The following is an 18,240-nucleotide window of genomic DNA, read 5'->3' on the forward strand; positions in this document are numbered from 1 at the left end:
GGATCAAGTTGTGTTTCAATTCAGTCAGTACCGCCACACTAGCTATAGTACTAGCTACATTGCAACCAAGTTTGCATTACGCATTTAATTTTCAATCGATAGATCTAGATCGACTGAATTCGAAGGAATAGTCGAAAATTCAATACAGAAAGCGAGGGTAAACGCTGACACTGCACTACCGGCGTATATACGTGTTCTGGATATTCATGCAAACGTAGACAAAGTCAACTCCCCCTTCACTCGGGCTTATGTACTGTTCGTTGCAAAGCGAGACAAGGCTACCGCTTTTTGATTCTTTGATAGCGATAGTAGTATAGTAAAACACATATCATATTTCCGCAAACCCGATTAGAGATTGGGGAACATCTCTAACTACGTAGTGTTTCTAGGTTTCGATTATTTTTTTTGGCTTCGTAATGCTCATCTGAATTTATTGACAGGATCGATATATCTATATAAATATGGACTAAGGCCATCAGCTCAGAGATGACCTGTCGAATTTAACATTGGCCAGCTAGACTTAAGAAATTTCTTTGATTTAAATTATGAGCCCAATCAACAGACTCGCGGAAGTTACTCTCAAGCGAACTATAAGATATTGATCCGATAAATAAATTCGAGAGTAAGAATTGATCTGTTAGTTTTTTCGCATCCTAATTCCCGAGTAAAAGCTTTTAAAGGATTTTGGTTTTCCGAAGCACAGCGTTACAGTCTTCTCTGAATGCGAAATTCGAAAGATCAAGGTATTATACGATTAGTCTCGTGTATCTATAGTATGGTCTGGGAGGTATAAAGGGGATATACAATATTCGAATACAATATGCATATATGCAATCATAAAATTTAATTCACTCGAACACCAATCTTGTTCTAAAAACAACGGGTCCTCTAGCTCTGAGAATTTCTGAAGAATCGAGCATCGATCTAACCAAAATCGTAGTACCGAATATCGAATGCCCTAGTATCGTTCCCAGACGCCGCGAATGCCCTAAGCTAACCTGGAGAAGGCAGAATTCATCCGAAAATTTAACCCAAAAACAACACGTTAAAGCTTTTAGAGTGTTGTTTCCTAGGATCTCGGTTAGCCACGTCTTGATCTCTCAAAGCCACAAAGTCTCGAGAATGGCTGATTGCAAGGACTGTACTAGGACTGCATGGAAGAATTGACCGTATTGATAAAATTAACGTTGACGCGTTAAGGAAGTTTCACGATCCATATGTTCGAGTCATCCTAGGGTTCAAGTTAACCAACCTCGCCGGTCTTCCGGAACTATAGCTAGTGCGCAAACACCATCCAATCCTTATTAAGAAAGCCAACATTAATATTACTATACATTACGCTGCATGTAGGACTCGTGCGGCCGGAGAGGTAGCCCGCTTACCATCCTGACCGCTCAATCACTCTTGTCTTGCACGGCTCGATATGCAAGCCAACACGAGCTGCAGAGAGTGTTACAGCGCTCTGGATAATCTATAGAGCAGTTCTCTGCTCGGGTCACTCCGGAAGGAGTTCCAATTGGATGGGTTTTGTCCCAACTTTACCCTTCACTAAGCACCATCATAGGACCTTCGTCTTTAGATAAACGACAACCAGAATGGATTTATAGAGTTCCTAAGCTAAAAGGACATTATACCTTAAAATGATAACTAAATAGGACTATGGTTTCGAAATCCTATTACAGTCCTTAGATTTCCGAATTTTCGAGTTCGCAATACCCTATTAGGGTAAGGATTTTGGGCAAATCACCATAGGGTTTCAATTGCGCAATATTGATATCGATAGGTGGATCATATATGATAAATGTCGTCGACGTCCTTCTTGCAATGATTTTTTTTCCATCCATTGATAGTTTCCGAACGTTGACTACTACACTAACAATATGCAGGAGTAGATCCTGCGCTAACATCCACACACGCACTGGTTACCCCGTCTATCGACCTGTGGATAGATGACCTGCGTCTTGCAGTTAATTCCACGGTACCGCATGCGGGCCATTGTGTGCTACTCCCAAACACAGTAAGCTTACGTATCAAGTAGCACGTAGCTATAGAACATGCATCGATAAGAGACGAGCAAATCTATTAAATCATTAACATCTACTCGTCTTGTCTCGTATCCAGACCCGGAAGCTACTCGTCCCGAATTGCAAAAGTGCAGGATCCGTCATTTCATGCTTACATTACAACGCGTCTATAATATTCAAAGCATCCGTAACCCTTGAATCTTGGTCGCAATTCACGCGAATAGTTGGCCAATCACCCAACTACTTTCTGGACCAAGGCGTTTGCCCTGCAGCTTTTCTATCCACACCAGGATAATTAAACGGAATAAAAGCTGCATCCTTCATATAGAAACTGTTGCACGGCTGCGTGAACTTATACTTAGACAGGCCTATATGTCAGCATGCACTTTTCTAATATAGCTCAAATTCCAGGCAGAGCTTCGCAAATATTGCAATATTGACACCGAGATCACTACGATTTTATATTGGGGGTGCCAATGAATTCCGAGTATAAAACCCGATTTATTTCACCCAAGAATTGTAATAAAGCAGAAATCCTCACTCCAACTCTATAATAAAATATCTTGCATTCTCAAATTTAATTCAGAAATATCCCCCAATAACAACCGATATTTTGTCGCCCATCCTCTACCAATTGCAACTTAAACATGAAGCAGAAAATTTTCCTCCTGAAATATTTCTTTGCGTCGTTAGGAATAGTTGTTGCTGGACCGAACAGTACGATAATATTAATCATCAATACTTTCAATCCTATAACGCTGGCATAGGCTGTTATCGGATTAATTGTACACATACAGGGATATGCCGATCAGCTAACTTGATAAACTATAAAATCAATAATTGATAAATAGACATTGGTGCACCCGTATCCCAGCATCAGCTCGAGGATATTTATATACCGAAAATCCTTAGTGGGGTTACCACCCAGATCATTACCTCAACCACCACCACCACCACAGTGAGCAATAAACATGTCTCAGGGTCAATGCCAATATAATACAACCATACTAATAATAACTGGTGTGATTAGGTCATCAAGGCTACAACCACTGTTAAAACCACTGTTTGGGACACAATCCGCCCTACCACATGCACACGGACTACCACGATCTGGGCAACAGGGGGAGTCACATCCACGATGTGGGTTAAGGATCCCGAAATAGTGACCTCATATGAAACCGCCCCTTGTATCCTTTCTATCGAATCTATCGGAACCTCCCATCACTCAACAGGATTCCCAACTGGTGCCCCGACATTCCGCCCCCACTCGCGACATACTAGAGTTGTTGAAAACCAGGACTATACTACTAAAGGGACCCGAGTCACTGATTGGAGGGCAACGGCAACGATAAATAACATTTCACTCCCCCCTCCCCGGGCGCCTCGCGAATGGGTCAATGAAGAACATCCCGACCACGACGGTTGTAGGAACAAGCGCCTTTCTCCACATTACTTCATTCAAGCCAGTTTGGTGAGCTAATGTATGATATTCCACGTTGAGTTTGATTTTAGCACAAAGGCGCTAACAAATTCTGTAGGAACTAAGCTCCCACAAATTCGAAGACACTAAAGACCATTATGTTTACAAAGGGGCATTCGGGTTTCCGAAAAGCGATTGGGAGAGCCAAGATTTAGATCATGAGTCCCTCGCTACAAAACGCCCAGTCCTCTGTTTTAAGGGTACTCACGCGAGAATTTATAATATGCAGAACAGGCCGATTTACATCGTTGCTTTGAGCTTGATACCAGTCGAAGGCGCATTCCCTGGAGTTTTGAACACACGCACCCAGAAGCTCGATGTGGGGTTCAAATTCTACAATCAGTTTGAACGCCGTGAGCTGGATGGCCCCCATCCATCGGCAGATACGCTTATTTATCGACAGGGCTTTACGTTAGAAGACAATCAACGTATAGAGCAAGGCCAAGCTTTTGAAATTATGTATGGACCCGAGAAGAGAGACGGTCAAAATATAGCTTTCTATGATACCCACTTTTATTTGGCGGATGTTCTAGGTTGCTCATAAATCTAAGGCCTAACTAGAAGTCTTATATCGGGTTATTTAGACTGGGCCCGGTCTTAATTGTTTGAACGAAACATTAAAACCTAGCCCTACGTCATAAACATCTTTATTCTTTTCTCCATATCTCAAAAAACGGGATAGTTAGATACTTCATGATCAATAGACCCCAATTATTGTCTCGTAGAAGTCTTGTAGAAGATTGGCGCACGTGCGCACATGGACCTGCCACTAACACACGAGCTATGTAGAAGAGCCTCATAGTAAGATGAAAGTGGCAGACCCTACAAATATTACAACATCAAAAAACAATTGAAAGAAAGGGGAGAAGTGCTTTAAGGGGCAGTTACGAGACTGCAAGCCTATGTATCATTTCAATAGGAACATTGATCAACCGAGAAGACTTTCTCAATAGCCTTTTCAATTTTTCAAATGCGTGATTGAGTGAGTACTCTCAAATCGAACTATATAATTATCTGTTAGGTGACAATTGACCGATAGTAAGTACATTGGCAATGCCCTCCACCAAATATCGACAACCAAAAACTTTGAGCTGGGCTTAAATTCCGGGTTCGGCCAAACTTTAAATCAGAAACGTAAGCGTCTAGACACCGTATCGCATTTTTCTAGAAGGTTTTTACGTCTATCATAGGCCATATTCAGCTAAACTTCACAATATTAATAACCTTTGCGAAAGCTTTCCACCGCTCTTTAAGATCATACAAACTCTGTATAGCCATACCTATCAACACAAAATGACTGGGCGGAATCAGGTACCATTGCATTGATCGCCATATCAGTATTCTTTAAACTTCAACCTTAACTCTAAACCACCCATTCATAGCATACACTGACTTTTCTAGGATTTCAGTCGGACGCGAAAGTATATTTTGAGACCGTATAAAGCTACTAGAACCCAGCTCGATCCCCACCTGTTTCCCTAGTCCCCTCCAAACGATCAGTGACTGCGGTTAGATGCCCTCTGAGCAAGCTATTAATATAACTTCATTCATTGTGAGTACGCTTGCCTAACAATATCTTGGTTATAAATGATTCGGTGACACTGACAGCGTTTTCTTGTGGACAGAACCGGTTTTCCATTCCCTACCTTCTCTTCGGAGCAAGAAATCCAAGTATTGGGTGTAGATATCTACCCATTCTCTCACTCCCATTATATTCCCTCAATAAATCCTTTATTCAAATCGCTTTTTCTTATATCTACATTACCCAAATTGTTCAATATGAGTCGTCCATACACGACCGCCGAGAAGATCCCAGAGATCCATCTCATAGATCACGACGAGACAGTCGACATCGAAACCCAGGGCGAACAAAGAAGTCTTCTTTACCGCCCTATCCGCGGAGAGATTAAATACAGACATGCCGAACCCCATAAAAAACTCATAGTTGTTATCGTTGCTCTCTTATTAACCTCGGTCGTTGCTACGATTGGTGCTCTTAAGATGAGCTGTGGTGGGGACCATGCAGGAGATGCTATTCGCCATTTAGGAAATATGCCTGGTATATTCAAGCGTATTGTTGTTCCACTAGGGTGGGAGAATAAAAATATCAATCTGACCGAGGTGGAAACCACCGCTGAAGTAACAAAACGGATTGTTGTTCCACCTGGATGGAAAGGTAAAGGCGAAGACTTGAAAGAAGTTGAAACCACAGCTGAGGTTACAAAACGAATTGTCGTCCCCGCTGGGTCCAAGGAAACTTCTGATGAGGGAGATATTTTTGAAAGAGACTTTACTTTGAAACGTCCACAAGGATGGACTGGGAAAGTTCCTTCGAAAGGTATTGACAAGAGGGACAAAGATTCCTGGAAGAAGCCAAAGGGTTGGCATTCAATCAGCAACATTGATAAAAGGGTAGTCAACCGTCAATGGAAGAACCCAAAAGGTTGGAAGGGACGCATCAATCCCATTGAAAATCGAGGGATTTCGACAAAGCCAGGTTCTACCGGTATCATTGGCGGAGCGGTCAGCACCGTCGGAAGCACCACTGGAGGGGTTGTAGGTTCCCTCGGCACTGCTATCAACGCCAGTATCACCGTTCCACTTTATTCCTACCCTGGCGATGGAGCACAAGATTGGGCACCAGTCTTCAAAGCCTTGAATTCATCCGCCAGCACCAAGTTCACCATTATCATTAACCCAAAGAACGGTCCCGGAAGCGGTGATCCAGATGTCAACTTCCAAACTGGAATCAAAAAGCTCAAATCATTTTCCAATGCTCAAGTATTTGGCTATGTTCACCAATCCTATAGTAAACGACCAGTGGCCGACGTTCAAGCCGATTTACTAGCCTATGCAGCTTGGAGAGCTCCAAAGATCGGTATCACACTCGACGGAATCTTCTTCGACGAGTCCCCTGATTCCGCTGCAAACGCTTCATATGTCGCAACTGTAAACACCTTCGCCAAGGCACAAGGTCTATCGACCACTATCCAAAACCCTGGAACCGTTCCTTCAAAGGAGTATTTTGCTTCAACCCAAAACACGGATATCACCGTCGTCCTTGAAGACAGCTTTGACGATTACAATACCATTGCGGCCAAGTATGACGGTCTTGCTGCTCAGTACGGTGTTTCAAAGAGTGCTTTCAGTTTTATTATCTATGAGGCTCCGACGGATTCGCAGAGTATTCGCGCCTCTGTCACCAAAATGACGAAACAAGTTGGACACGTCTTTATGTCTGATCTTACGCAGCATGATGCGTATACAAATATTTCGAGTGAACATTTTACAACATTTATTTCTGCTATGGTTAAAGCGTTTTCGTCGTGAGTGCAAGGGCGAAGGAAAAGTTCTTTTTTTTTTTTTTTTTTGGGGGGGGTTTTCAATTTTTCTCTCTCTTTCGTTCCTTCGAGTGGCAGAGTTTATCTTATAATGTAACAATAGGATCTAAATTGATGGAAATTATGTTATTCAGTATCTTAGGGGGCGCAAGCCATAGTTCCATCGGACGGATGGAGTATCGTGATACAGAACACAAATGAGGCTACCTCAATTAATTTGATTCAACAAGCGGCCGTGCACTAGGCAGATAGGTAAGTTCGCTTCAGGAAACAAAGCGAATAGACCCTAGCGTAGAGACTCAATCGCTAAGTTTTATATTATTCTATCCAACTATGTGGAAGCGGTGATGAGGTTGCAATGTTTCAAATTAAGCTGGCATACAAGCTTTGCAGATGAAAGTTGTATAAATTATGATATATACGGATCTAAATAATAATTGTTCTTATTTCCAAAGGAAGGAACGAAAGCAAAAATAAAACGAATTAAACCCCAGGCGCTATGCAGAAATAATAATAATAATAAGGAAATGCGATATCGTCAGATTTAATTTTGAGAAATCATGACCCAAATTGGTGTTTCAAGCCTCCTATTTAGCAGGATCAATGCTTTGGGGGTACCAGAAGACCTGATCCCTATCCCACTTCTTCTTTACCAAAGAAAGCTGAGTCAATTGCTTCCCATAGTACAACTTCTGCGCCCACCACCTAGAGTATGTAGGATCGGCGTAGTTGACATAGGAAAAGTCGCCTGATCTTCTGACGACACCATCAAAACCGGTCAAGAAATTAATGGCAGCGGTATTTCCCTGTGGCGTAAGACCACCATTTAGAGTAGTATAGAATTGGAAGTTCCAGAGAGTATCACGATGACCGTAGCTGCTTTCTTTTAGAAGATCCGGGTTGGTGATGGCACTGTTACCCCCTCCGTAGAGGTTTATGATAACGAACCAGGGAAGTCCTTGGTTTGCGGCATTTGGACCTTCGCGAGCGGCATAATTGAAGAAATTCTCCATACCCTTACGTTCGATGGGGGCTCTGCTGGAGGTGACAAGAGATTTGGCGTAGAAGGTGGTGTGTTCATTGTAACCAGTCTCAGGGACGCTAAGGGATCCGCTACCGGCGAAACGGAGGAGGGTATCAATCCAACCTCTTGAGTCAAGTGTGGAGCTTGTGGGTGCTGGTAACGAGCTAAGGAGGGGTTTGAAAAGGCGGTTGAAATCATCAATAGACTTGCCGTAGTATGCTCCCGAAAGCTCGAAGTTGACGCCGCTTCCCCAAAGAGAGACACCGAGACCGAGTTCTTTAGGTGCCTTTTTGGCAAATTCTTGGATCTTCATGAATGAATCGACCGCTGAGCTTACAGATCCTGGCTGGAATCTGTAGGAGTAGTTGACAATGTTCTCTGGAACAGCGTATGTCTTGAACCAGAATCTAGTAACGATACCAAAGCTTGGTGCAGCACCCTTCAAAGCCCAGAAAAGATCGCCGTTGTAGTTTTTCTTTGCGATCTTCAGGGAACCATCCGCAGTCACAACCTGAACTTGCACTATCTGATCGACCATGAGACCCCAATTACGGCTGGAAATGCCAAAGCCACCAAGACTTGGATGTCCCATACCAACAGCAGGGCATGTTCCATGTGGAATACCACGTCGTCCTTGATCATAAAGTTTTCGTGCAATGTTTCCAAGCCTAGCGCCGCCACCAACTTCAGCCAATGTTGTCGTAGAATCATATTTAACATCATGGAAATTCTGAAGGTCAATAACCACGCTTCCATCGGCGCCACCGAGTCCCTGAGCTGAGTAGGAATGTCCACCACCCCTGGCGCTAACCTTCAAGCGGTACTGTTTAGCGCATTTTACGGTGTCCGAGACATGTGTAGTTGTTGCTGGGATGGTTACGACGATCGGTCTGGGCCTTAGGCGGAGATTATAGGCCGAAGCTAGTTGGCCGAAGTTTGCCGAGGACTGTAGGACCACCGGGACATTTTTACCAGATAAACAGTCGACAAAAGTCGCTCTCGGAGATAGATCGAAGTCATCCCCCGGGACAGGTGAGGCCGAAGCCAGAAGAGGCACAAGGCCAAGCAGAATTGAAATGCGAACCATGGCTTTGGGGAGCGTGAGATTTTCGAATTTCCCGTGTTGTTTAGTGCAAAATCCAACAAACCACACGGTCAGTAGCGAAAACGAGATGAATTCGATGGCCAAGCCAGCCGGTGGGGAAGACTATTAAAAGAATGGATAGGATACAATAGGGTGGGGATATCGTGAAGAAGCTCTAGCCTTACCAGCCCAGTTATATATGTAATTTTCAGTTTCCTTCAAGTCGCCTAAATTGGTTTTTATTTTTATCTTCCTATTACTGACAGTACGCAGCAGTTATGCGACATTCGGTACCTCCGCTTGAATGTACTCAGTACATCCAAAGGATTTCGGTTTTTTCCCAATTTTTTCTGTTCGCAGCTAGCCCAAATCGATCAAACTAGCATTCGCGGCCGGCCGGCAACGTCATAAAGAAGGTAGAAGCGTTGCATTCGGCATCATCCCTCAAGGATGTGACCGTCGATTTCAGGTTGTTTACCTGGATCGGCGCATAAGAGCAGTTCCTCAATAGGTCATAAGAACACTAGTGCCATTAGACCGGTCAAGAGGGGGGCTTGGACGAGCTTCTTTCTAAAGCTTGTTGGATCAATCATTCGTCCCTGTTCCACGGCTGTTGTGCCTGTTATAGCTGTTGATTCGGGGAGGGTGGTATTTGGGATGCTCATGTGTTGCCCTTCCTTCCTCTTTCTGATGGATGGCTCCCAAAAGCGACTAAAATCGGTATATCTATACCAATGGACGCTAGTACGGCTGGGATGGTTGACGCCTTGGCTGAAGAGGAGAAAAAGCCAGGGCCAAAAAAAAGGGAAAACCTAAAAATAGGGCTGGTTCGCAGCTGAACTGGTATCTATGCCAGAGCTCGGAAGCAGGCCCGAAAGAAGAAAAGGTGAAGGCTTTTTTTCAAAAATTTTCGAGGGAGGAAAAGGTCTAGAGCTCGAGCTTCAATAAAAAAAGTAGTCAATTTTTTTGTAGTTTTCTTTGAGAAGGGCTAGAATTCGAATTGAAGGATATTAATGATGTCTGTATGTATTGCATGGTTATAACATGATTAATTATAAATTGTGCGACGTTGCGTTGCCGTTGGCCGATGAGTCTCACAATTAATTGTACAGAAGGTACAAACTGTGCCTACGATATATTGCAGTATTAGTTAATTGGTACATTAGTTAGAACGCACTAAGTAAGTTCGCCACCAACTAAACTTGAATCTATAAATCTAGAAGTTAATACACTAAAGTGTTAAGTGGCTACTGGGCCAAATGACGTTCTGTCATGTTCTTCCCCGTGCCATGCAAGTCTAGATCCCTCAATCCGACTTCAACACAGCCCCGCATAAGGGCTCTTGAGCTATTGAGTTGGGATCAGCAATTATGAGGTCTCCGAATACTCCTTCTGGAAATGTCGCACAATCCGATCAACAGCGCACGTGGTTGTAGTGATCTACAAGAAATCCGATGGAATGGGAAATTAATTATATTATTGTGTGTTTAACAGGTAACGTTATATGCAACATGCAACACCCAACATGCGTACATGTTCAACAGGAGTACGTCAGTTGGAGATCCGATCTGAAGAACTCACGTCCGTACGCCTTAAATCGATTCTACTTCAACATACTTATTCGTCTTTGTCGAAGACCTTTTTTTTGTTAGATTGCCAAGCCTCCTTCGTAGGTGACAGCTACTTAGATATGTTAGGTAGCCTGCTAACGTTGACAAATTCACAGCTGTTTATCAACTGAATGCGAGGTTTGCAAACGAGCCCAAGCCACAACGCCACCAACGTACAACGAACTTGCAGTCCTGGCTCTAGATCTAGTTGATAACTCTATTAAATCCGTGGGGTGTATAAATATATCCCTAGACGCTTGCTGGCATACCTAGTATTTAGTATGTAATAACCAAACTTTTAAATTAATTAGGCGGAGATGTTGGTCCTTGAGCGGGGTTACTCCGGCGACCATGTTACGAATAGTTATACCTGTTCCTTGCCCATAGGTTGTTACCAAGTGTTTTACCTTGGTATGCATATATTTAGCATACTTCGTACATAAGTACAATAAACTCTCTTCCCTGGTTTGTACAACGTATAACTCCCATTCGCTGGGAATATTGTGCACGCAAAAAATAATATATTCGAGAGCTCTCGACGTTCGCTGTTATACACTTAGAGCTGACGGGTGAGGATGTATGCTAGTCTGTTAGAGCCTCGAACACGGAAGGGCCCTAGCTAGGCCTATAGTGTATACGTAGATCCGGATATCCGGTAGTTTTTTTTCTTTCTTGTAGAACCCAACCACTTGGACTCAGGTAGACGATCCCATGCAGGTCACATTCCCGAATTCGACCAGGGAAACAATATTCTGGGGTTGGGTGGAGCTTCAAATCCCAGTTAGGCCACAGATGTGGACCCGAGATTACAAGGCAAGGCGAGAGTGGACGGATCCTGAGCTGTTACATACTACGATCGGACTCGCAACGGGTGAAATAGATAAGCATGAACTTCGTGTCGAGCTGGCTGTGGTAGCATTGAAAGAAGGCTCTAATAATTTTCTCTTTCATCCACAAGTGGGAACGAAGATTCTTGAAACATGTCTTGAATCTCTAGAATACACTTCTGTACGTACTATGTATACTGCGCATACATCCCATCCTTCTATATAACACCTCATATATAGCGCCCAAGGCTTTAGCCAAGACCTTCTTAAACGAAGAAAATTTCTATTGTCACACAAAATATCATTGGATTGGTCCTTTCAGCAGAAGTAGGCGTGCAGTGCAGTCTGGGGCACGTTGGAAATTGGTTGCACAGGATGACACCGCACTGGCTTTTTTTTCCCTTTTCCCTGGCTCTCAAGGTAGCGATTGAGCGGGGAAAACTGTTACACGATAACAACTTCACCGGCCCAGCATGCCAGCTGCAGCGGTGTGGTTTTTCACCAAGTATCACAATCCAATGCGTTCATGCGGGAATTCTTTGTTATTATTATTTTTATATCCGAGGTTGGGCTCAAAATAATGATATCTCGCGGTTTGCAAAGCTCAGTATGACTATCTCAAGGATCGTGTATTTCCGTTTTCATCATCGGTTATTCCTTCTTGCGTAGCATAATTAAAACCTGCTAAAGCACTAGTTCGAGCGCTCCCGGCTTCTACCGAATGGAAAGAGGTAAGGCAAAAGTTGGTGGTTATTTTAGAGAATGTAAAACAGAGCCTTCACGGAAATGCAGCCTCTCGCTTAGAGCGAAAGCTTCAGCCTCGGCTTGTGAGTGGCACAAAAAACACACTTTTGGAGACATGCATAGTAAATACGTCGATGGCGTCCCGGGAGTGTGATAATATTATCTGGTACCGGTCGAGAACGGATACATAGATGAGTGTACTGAGTGGTATCTTCGACGTGGCAGGAGGCTATTAGTTACTCGATTGGACGATAGGATACGGGCATTTCGCTTGTAAACCTCTAGAATACATGTATACGAAGTAGTCTACATTCCTCGGATTTGCTATATGGATATCCCACACGGGAAGTTTTTGTTTTTAAGTGGCCATGTTCATCATGTGTGGAGATGCACGTTCTCAGGGTATCCCTTGGAATGTTCGTGTGTGCATATATATGATATCCCACACATGATAATACATCCACATATTCTGGGGAAAATAGACGACAACCATACACTGGCAAACCACGATCGATAGATCCCTTGCATTCCGCTCTGGAATGTTGAATCGAGTCATTGAAAACGAAAAGAAAGAGGACCTGAACGAATCATAAGGAAAGCCCTTGTGGCGGAAGAGACCGTCATCCTGCAGTTTGCCCACAGCCTTGACTTTTATCTGTTGGGATCAAGATCGAGATTAATTGTTATTTATAATAATTATAGACAAACTGGGCGAAAGACAAACCCTCCTCGAACCCCTGTCCACATGTGCTTTTCTCTCCTGAAGGACCGATCTCCCGTTCGCTTCGCTGGGCCATTGGGAAAATCCCCTCAGACCGAATTTGGTTTGTGGAGAGAGGGCGATCTCCTGATAATGGTGTCCGGCGTTTTTCTTCCTCCCAGTTTTTTTACTACTAACTAGCCAGGTATCTTGAGTCTGGAATGATATCCAAATTTCGTGGTGGATGTCATGTCTCGACCACATGGCTGTCACATTGTCACCATGTGCTTTTTCCCTTTAATTGTTCTCATTTGCATTGAGCCAGCCAGAGTGCCTCTTGTCTTGAATAGTCATAGAAGATAAAAATTTTCTAGTTAGCGCGCGCACAAGATCTTGCAGGAGTGATAGTTGACTAGCCTCTTAGTCAGTATGTGAAAGTCGCATTCGGTGATGGTCAGGATCAGAATCTTTGCTCGAAGCGAAAGAGCAAAAAACGAAAAATTAAAAAAGGCCGAGCGTGTTGTCGGCTAGTTACAATGTGAACTTTATGGCTGAAGCAAGGGCTGCTCTGCGAGAGTGGTATGACGATGCGGAGGCTCCCATCAATGGGTCCCCGTTCATTCAGTTTCAGCCATCTTCATGCAACTGATACTGTTCTTTGGGGGTTCAGAATCGCATTCGGTGTGCTCGCGCCCCCGCCGACCGGATGCTTCGGCATATGCATCACAGCGCTCGCGGTCAAGTTGATCAAGGTAATTAATCAGATTCTCTTGGGTAAGTCCGCTACACCTGTTCAACGTTCACTCGATCGTTGGCGCACGGAAGGCGACAAAGAGTCGACGATACACAGCATATACGTACCGAACAACTAACACTAAACATGGGCTACATTTATACTGTGTATGTATGTACAGTAGATCCTGCATTAGATCACAAACGAACCGACGGGAGAAACTATAATAATAATAATAGCTAAGAGACTCCTATGATTTAGCCCTACTGTGGACATGTGGACATGTGGACTGTAGGCGCTCCGGTTCGAATTCATAATTCTTTGCTTCGCAAAGGGCCCTGTGCTACAGAATTGCAGGTTAGCGAAAGCAAGACAGGCTGTGGGAGAGCGGGGAAGCCAGGGCCAATTGTGCCGTCAGCTGCAGGGTGCAGCCATCGTACATGCACCCTACAGGTCCGTCCCGATCTTGACACCTGAACCAACCATCAACCAGTTAGTCAAACCCACATGGCTGGCGCCGGAAACCCCTCGAGGAGAGTAGTCTTGTTTTTGAAGACTCCCTCACGCTCGAGGCTAGCATTTACAAAGCCACGGAATAACTTTGAAGTCTAGCTAAGGGACACACAATATTTCCCATGCGAAACCGCCGATGCCGAAATCAGTTAGCAGATAGATCTCGGTCTTTGGACTAACGGACGGCGGCTTGTTTCTCTTGAGTGGAAGATATCAGACGAGCTCTGGGTTATCGGGACCAGAGCCAAAGCCGGTTAAGTCCCCAAAAGCCCGAGCATTCCAGGCCGACAGTCGAATACCCAAAATTAAATCTTCTGCAGCTAGAACGGATATCTGGGCGAGGAATGTGCACGTTTTAATTTGCTCCACATGATAGTTTTTTTTTCCTTCTCCCTGAGTTTTATTTTTGAAATAGGCGATGTCGGTTTCAACACCATGAAATCATCAGCCGCAGCGGCAAATTAGTATCTCACAGACTTCGAAAGAAGCCGTGGAACTTTTTGGTCTGTGGTTCAACAGAGACATCAGATGTTGATGTTGATGTCGCAGACCAAAGCTGGTTCTGGCAAAGGCCGAGGGCTAATGTTCTCCGATTGCCAGAGGACAATTGTCGCTGTTGGGCCTCCTCAACCATGGACCACTCTTGGTGCAAGCCTCTTCGATTCTGACAGCGAGAGTGGGCCCAGCCCTGCACTAACTAGTAAAACTAACTTAATATTTCCCGTGGCGAGGCTTTCTTGATATCAGATCCACCTTCCTGAACAAATTTGCGTCACAGGATTCCCGTCGGAGCAAATTAATATGAATGACGGCAGACGCTGAAACAACCATTCCGCCCACGGTGCGCTTTTCAACTGTGATGTTGAGGCAAGCGCTCGTCCCTTGATGAGGCCCAAGTTGGAATCTCAAGCCGCCGCATTCTCAACATCTCATTATTCTATTCCATTCAGTGAGGTATTGCCTCCGAAATTGATATTATCCAATTTGTTATTAATGGAAACACCAGGATGGTTGAAACGCATTGCAACCTGTTGGATAACAGGAGGTTATCGTATCCGTTAATAGTGCGTCGAAACGACGCGTCCCAGACTCCTTCTCGAGGATTCTCAACCTTCGGCGAAAAACCCTGTTGGATGCAGATGCGAATTTGCAGCTGTCATCTATTCGCCGGACCGGAAAAGTTATGCGAAGGATTCTTTTCTTCCTGACAAGGTCACCTAGCAAGCATAGTTGCTGCGCCTGCATTGATTTGCTGCACGCCGAGATATACAGCTACCAAAGGCGCAGAAATTCGAGTCTCGACTCCACGTCTCCCAACATTGACTCTCGTGGGTTCTCCTCGCCCAAAGCCGAATTTACCGGACAGTGTTACCGGAAAATTTATAACCAAAAGGGCCTAATGCGCAAACGCCGCAGAGGTCTGGGGCGAGATAATACCCCTGAGCGGCCCAATCCAACCCAGCCGAAGGGAGTTAGACCAGACGTCAGTTGGCAGGGATAGGATGACTTGCGCAAGATTACAGGCTCCTGCAGAGTAGCAACCACTGAACGTCGATACACATGTTCTTGCCGCCCGAGATACCCTCAGCAGGACTTCACAAACCACGCAGCCAACCCACAGACCCGGGGCTCCTAAAATGGTATGGCCAACCCAATCAGCTCCAATTTAAAAAAGAAATTTCGCTTATCGGGTTAATACTATGTGGTTTTTTCTTTCTTTCTTAGGGTCGATATCCATGTGCTCTGCTGAACGACCATTTTGACCATGTCGATAGGGGAAACATCCTTCCTTCCCCCCCTTCGTACCAACAGCTGTGCTGGCTGTAACTAAGCTGCACTATGCAAGCAACTAATTACAGCATCACACGAATCTCTCTACTGGGATGTATTTTTTTTTCTTTAGTCGGCGCTCGGCAACCGTGCGCTATCAGCTATCAGATTTATGCGGCCCAGGCCAGGCCTATAGGACCGAAGGGCTATTATAGCAGTCGGCTCGTTGACAATATTGACTTCAATGGATAAGTCTATATAAACCTCAAGGAATCCCCCCGAAGGCGTCATTTTTATCTGGCAGGGCTCGATCTCTCCTTCATATACAGTCTTTATTGTCTATCGCTTACAATCTAGTCATTGACTATTCTTATCTTCATACATTCGTTCACCACAACAGCCTAAACCTGTGAGGATGGTGTCTTCTAAGATGGCGCTGGCATTGGCCGCGCTCGTTCCCTATGTCCTGGCTTCAGACCAAGGGATGGGATATAATCTCATGAGCAAGAGATCCTATACACCCCATTACCCGGTCTGCCCTTATACATTCGACCCATTCGTATATGTTGGATGTTACAATGACCCAAGCGGTTCTACTCTCCGATTCAGACCAGGTATCAATGGTCCTGGTATGACCCACGAGAAGTGCTGGTCCGCCTGTAAGAACAACGGTTTCCGCTACGCCGGTCTTGAGTACTACGGACAGTGCTCTTGCGGTTCTACCATTGCTAGTACTCCATATGTTGATGTGGGAGATGCTAAGAAGGGTTGTACTTATGCCTGCAATGGTAACCCAGACCAGATCTGTGGTGGCAGCAAGGCTATCTCTGTCTACTACGATCCCACTTATCCACCAAAGACCGAAGAGGAACTTGCAACTGCTGGTGCTGACTACACCGCCATTGGATGTTTCAACGAGGTCTCCGGCAGACTGCTTACCGATGACCAAGTTGATATCAATGGTGACTCCATGACCGTCGAACTCTGTCTCAACCAGTGCGGTAAGCAAGGTTACGCCTACGCCGGTGTAGAATACGGAAAGGAATGTTGGTGCGCCGGAAAACTCGCCCCAGGTGTCGCTCCTATCGATGATGCCAAATGCAATCTTCCATGCAAGGGTAATACCGACCAGACATGCGGTGGACGCAGCACTATCTACGTCTACTATAACGACGAGCTTGATACTACTGAGCCATGCGGAGAGGGCCCAAATACCTCTACCACTACCACCACTGCTGAACCAACTACCTCGTCGACCACCTCTGAAGAGCCAGAACCCACTACTACTGCCAGCACTACCACAGAGGAGCCAGAGCCAACCACTACCACCACTACCACTACTGAAGAACCAGAACCCACTACTACTACTACATCCTATGTTGAGCCTACTCCAAGTATGTGATTATCCTATTTTCTATATATATCTAGAAGTTATATACTGACTTGCGTGAAATTATAGCCACTACAGAGTCTACCACTGCCTCAACCACTCCAGCCACTACTCCAACTACCACCAAATCTACTACCAAGTCCACCACCAAGTCCACTACCACCAAGACTACCACCACTTCATGCCGAACCCGATGCGGTGGTTACTGCGCTCCACCTCTCCCAACCTTCACAGACAAGCCATCTTGCAAGAGCGTCGCCGCCCTCTGCTGGTCCCAAGTTAACGAATGTATCAACAAGGCCGGTGCCGCTTACGTCGACGAGTGTACCAAGCTCGCCTCCGGTTGTGCCATCTACCACAAATACTGCAAGGACAAGTGTGGATACAAGTGCAACAAGAAGGACTGCGACGATTGGGATGGTTGGTATCCACCAGTCAAGCCAACTCCTCCACCAAAGCCAACCAAGACTCCTCAACCACCAAAGCCAACCCCAACCCCAACTGATAACGTCTGTGTCACTCCAACCGCATACAAGAGCCCAGTCGGTGGTGTCAAGGCTCCAGTCGTCTCTTGCAATGATGATAAGACTGACTACAACCGTGGTAACTGCTGGAAGGTCTTCTCTTCCTACAAGAACAAGGAATGCGCTTCCTTCCCACGTGGATCCATCGGTGGCGCTTGTATCGAGGCTTGCAACATTCAATACGAGAACTGCCGTGTTCAATACGCTGGTTCTACTAACAAGCCAAAGTTGAACAGGTACAAGAAGTGGCACAAGAAGTCTGTCTCTGTTGAGGAAGAGGCCCTTGAGAAGAGAACTTTCGGATACGGCTGGACCTGGGATTGGGTCCGTGGTAATAGCTATAACAGCTACAACAATGCTTGCAATGAGTGCAAGAAGCAACGTGATGCTTGTATCGCGGCTAATAAGTCTAATCCTAATGGTTCCAAGTACTGCAAGAAGTACGGATACTTCTACTAAAAGCCTTCATGTTTTTT

The 18,240-nt window shown here is 45.0% G+C and overlaps 4 protein-coding genes across 4 annotated transcripts; 3 read left to right on the plus strand and 1 right to left on the minus strand.

Annotated features, from left to right (window-relative positions):
* Nucleotides 1–2,671: 2,671 nt before the first annotated feature.
* On the plus strand, nt 2,672–4,048 carry AOL_s00080g409 (uncharacterized protein; the record flags this gene model as incomplete). The annotated part of the gene is made up of 4 exons (XM_011124784.1): nt 2,672–2,741; nt 2,876–2,982; nt 3,055–3,495; nt 3,563–4,048. 4 exons carry the CDS (start codon nt 2,672–2,674, stop codon nt 4,046–4,048), a joined length of 1,104 nt encoding a protein of 367 aa, XP_011123086.1.
* A 1,235-nt stretch (nt 4,049–5,283) lies between these two features.
* On the plus strand, nt 5,284–6,834 carry AOL_s00080g410 (uncharacterized protein; the record flags this gene model as incomplete). The annotated part of the gene is made up of 1 exon (XM_011124785.1): nt 5,284–6,834. The coding sequence occupies one exon, from the start codon at nt 5,284–5,286 to the stop codon at nt 6,832–6,834; it is 1,551 nt and encodes a 516-aa protein (XP_011123087.1).
* Nucleotides 6,835–7,432: 598 nt separating this feature from the next.
* Nucleotides 7,433–8,956, minus strand: AOL_s00080g411 (uncharacterized protein; the record flags this gene model as incomplete). Its single annotated transcript, XM_011124786.1, has 1 exon — nt 7,433–8,956. The coding sequence occupies one exon, from the start codon at nt 8,954–8,956 to the stop codon at nt 7,433–7,435; it is 1,524 nt and encodes a 507-aa protein (XP_011123088.1).
* A 7,324-nt stretch (nt 8,957–16,280) lies between these two features.
* Nucleotides 16,281–18,223, plus strand: AOL_s00080g412 (uncharacterized protein; the record flags this gene model as incomplete). The annotated part of the gene is made up of 2 exons (XM_011124787.1): nt 16,281–17,244; nt 17,310–18,223. 2 exons carry the CDS (start codon nt 16,281–16,283, stop codon nt 18,221–18,223), a joined length of 1,878 nt encoding a protein of 625 aa, XP_011123089.1.
* Between the last annotated feature and the right edge of the window lie 17 nt (nt 18,224–18,240).

Source organism: Orbilia oligospora (genome assembly GCF_000225545.1).
Source record: "Orbilia oligospora ATCC 24927 unplaced genomic scaffold scaffold00080, whole genome shotgun sequence".
Lineage (NCBI taxonomy): Eukaryota > Fungi > Ascomycota > Orbiliomycetes > Orbiliales > Orbiliaceae > Orbilia > Orbilia oligospora.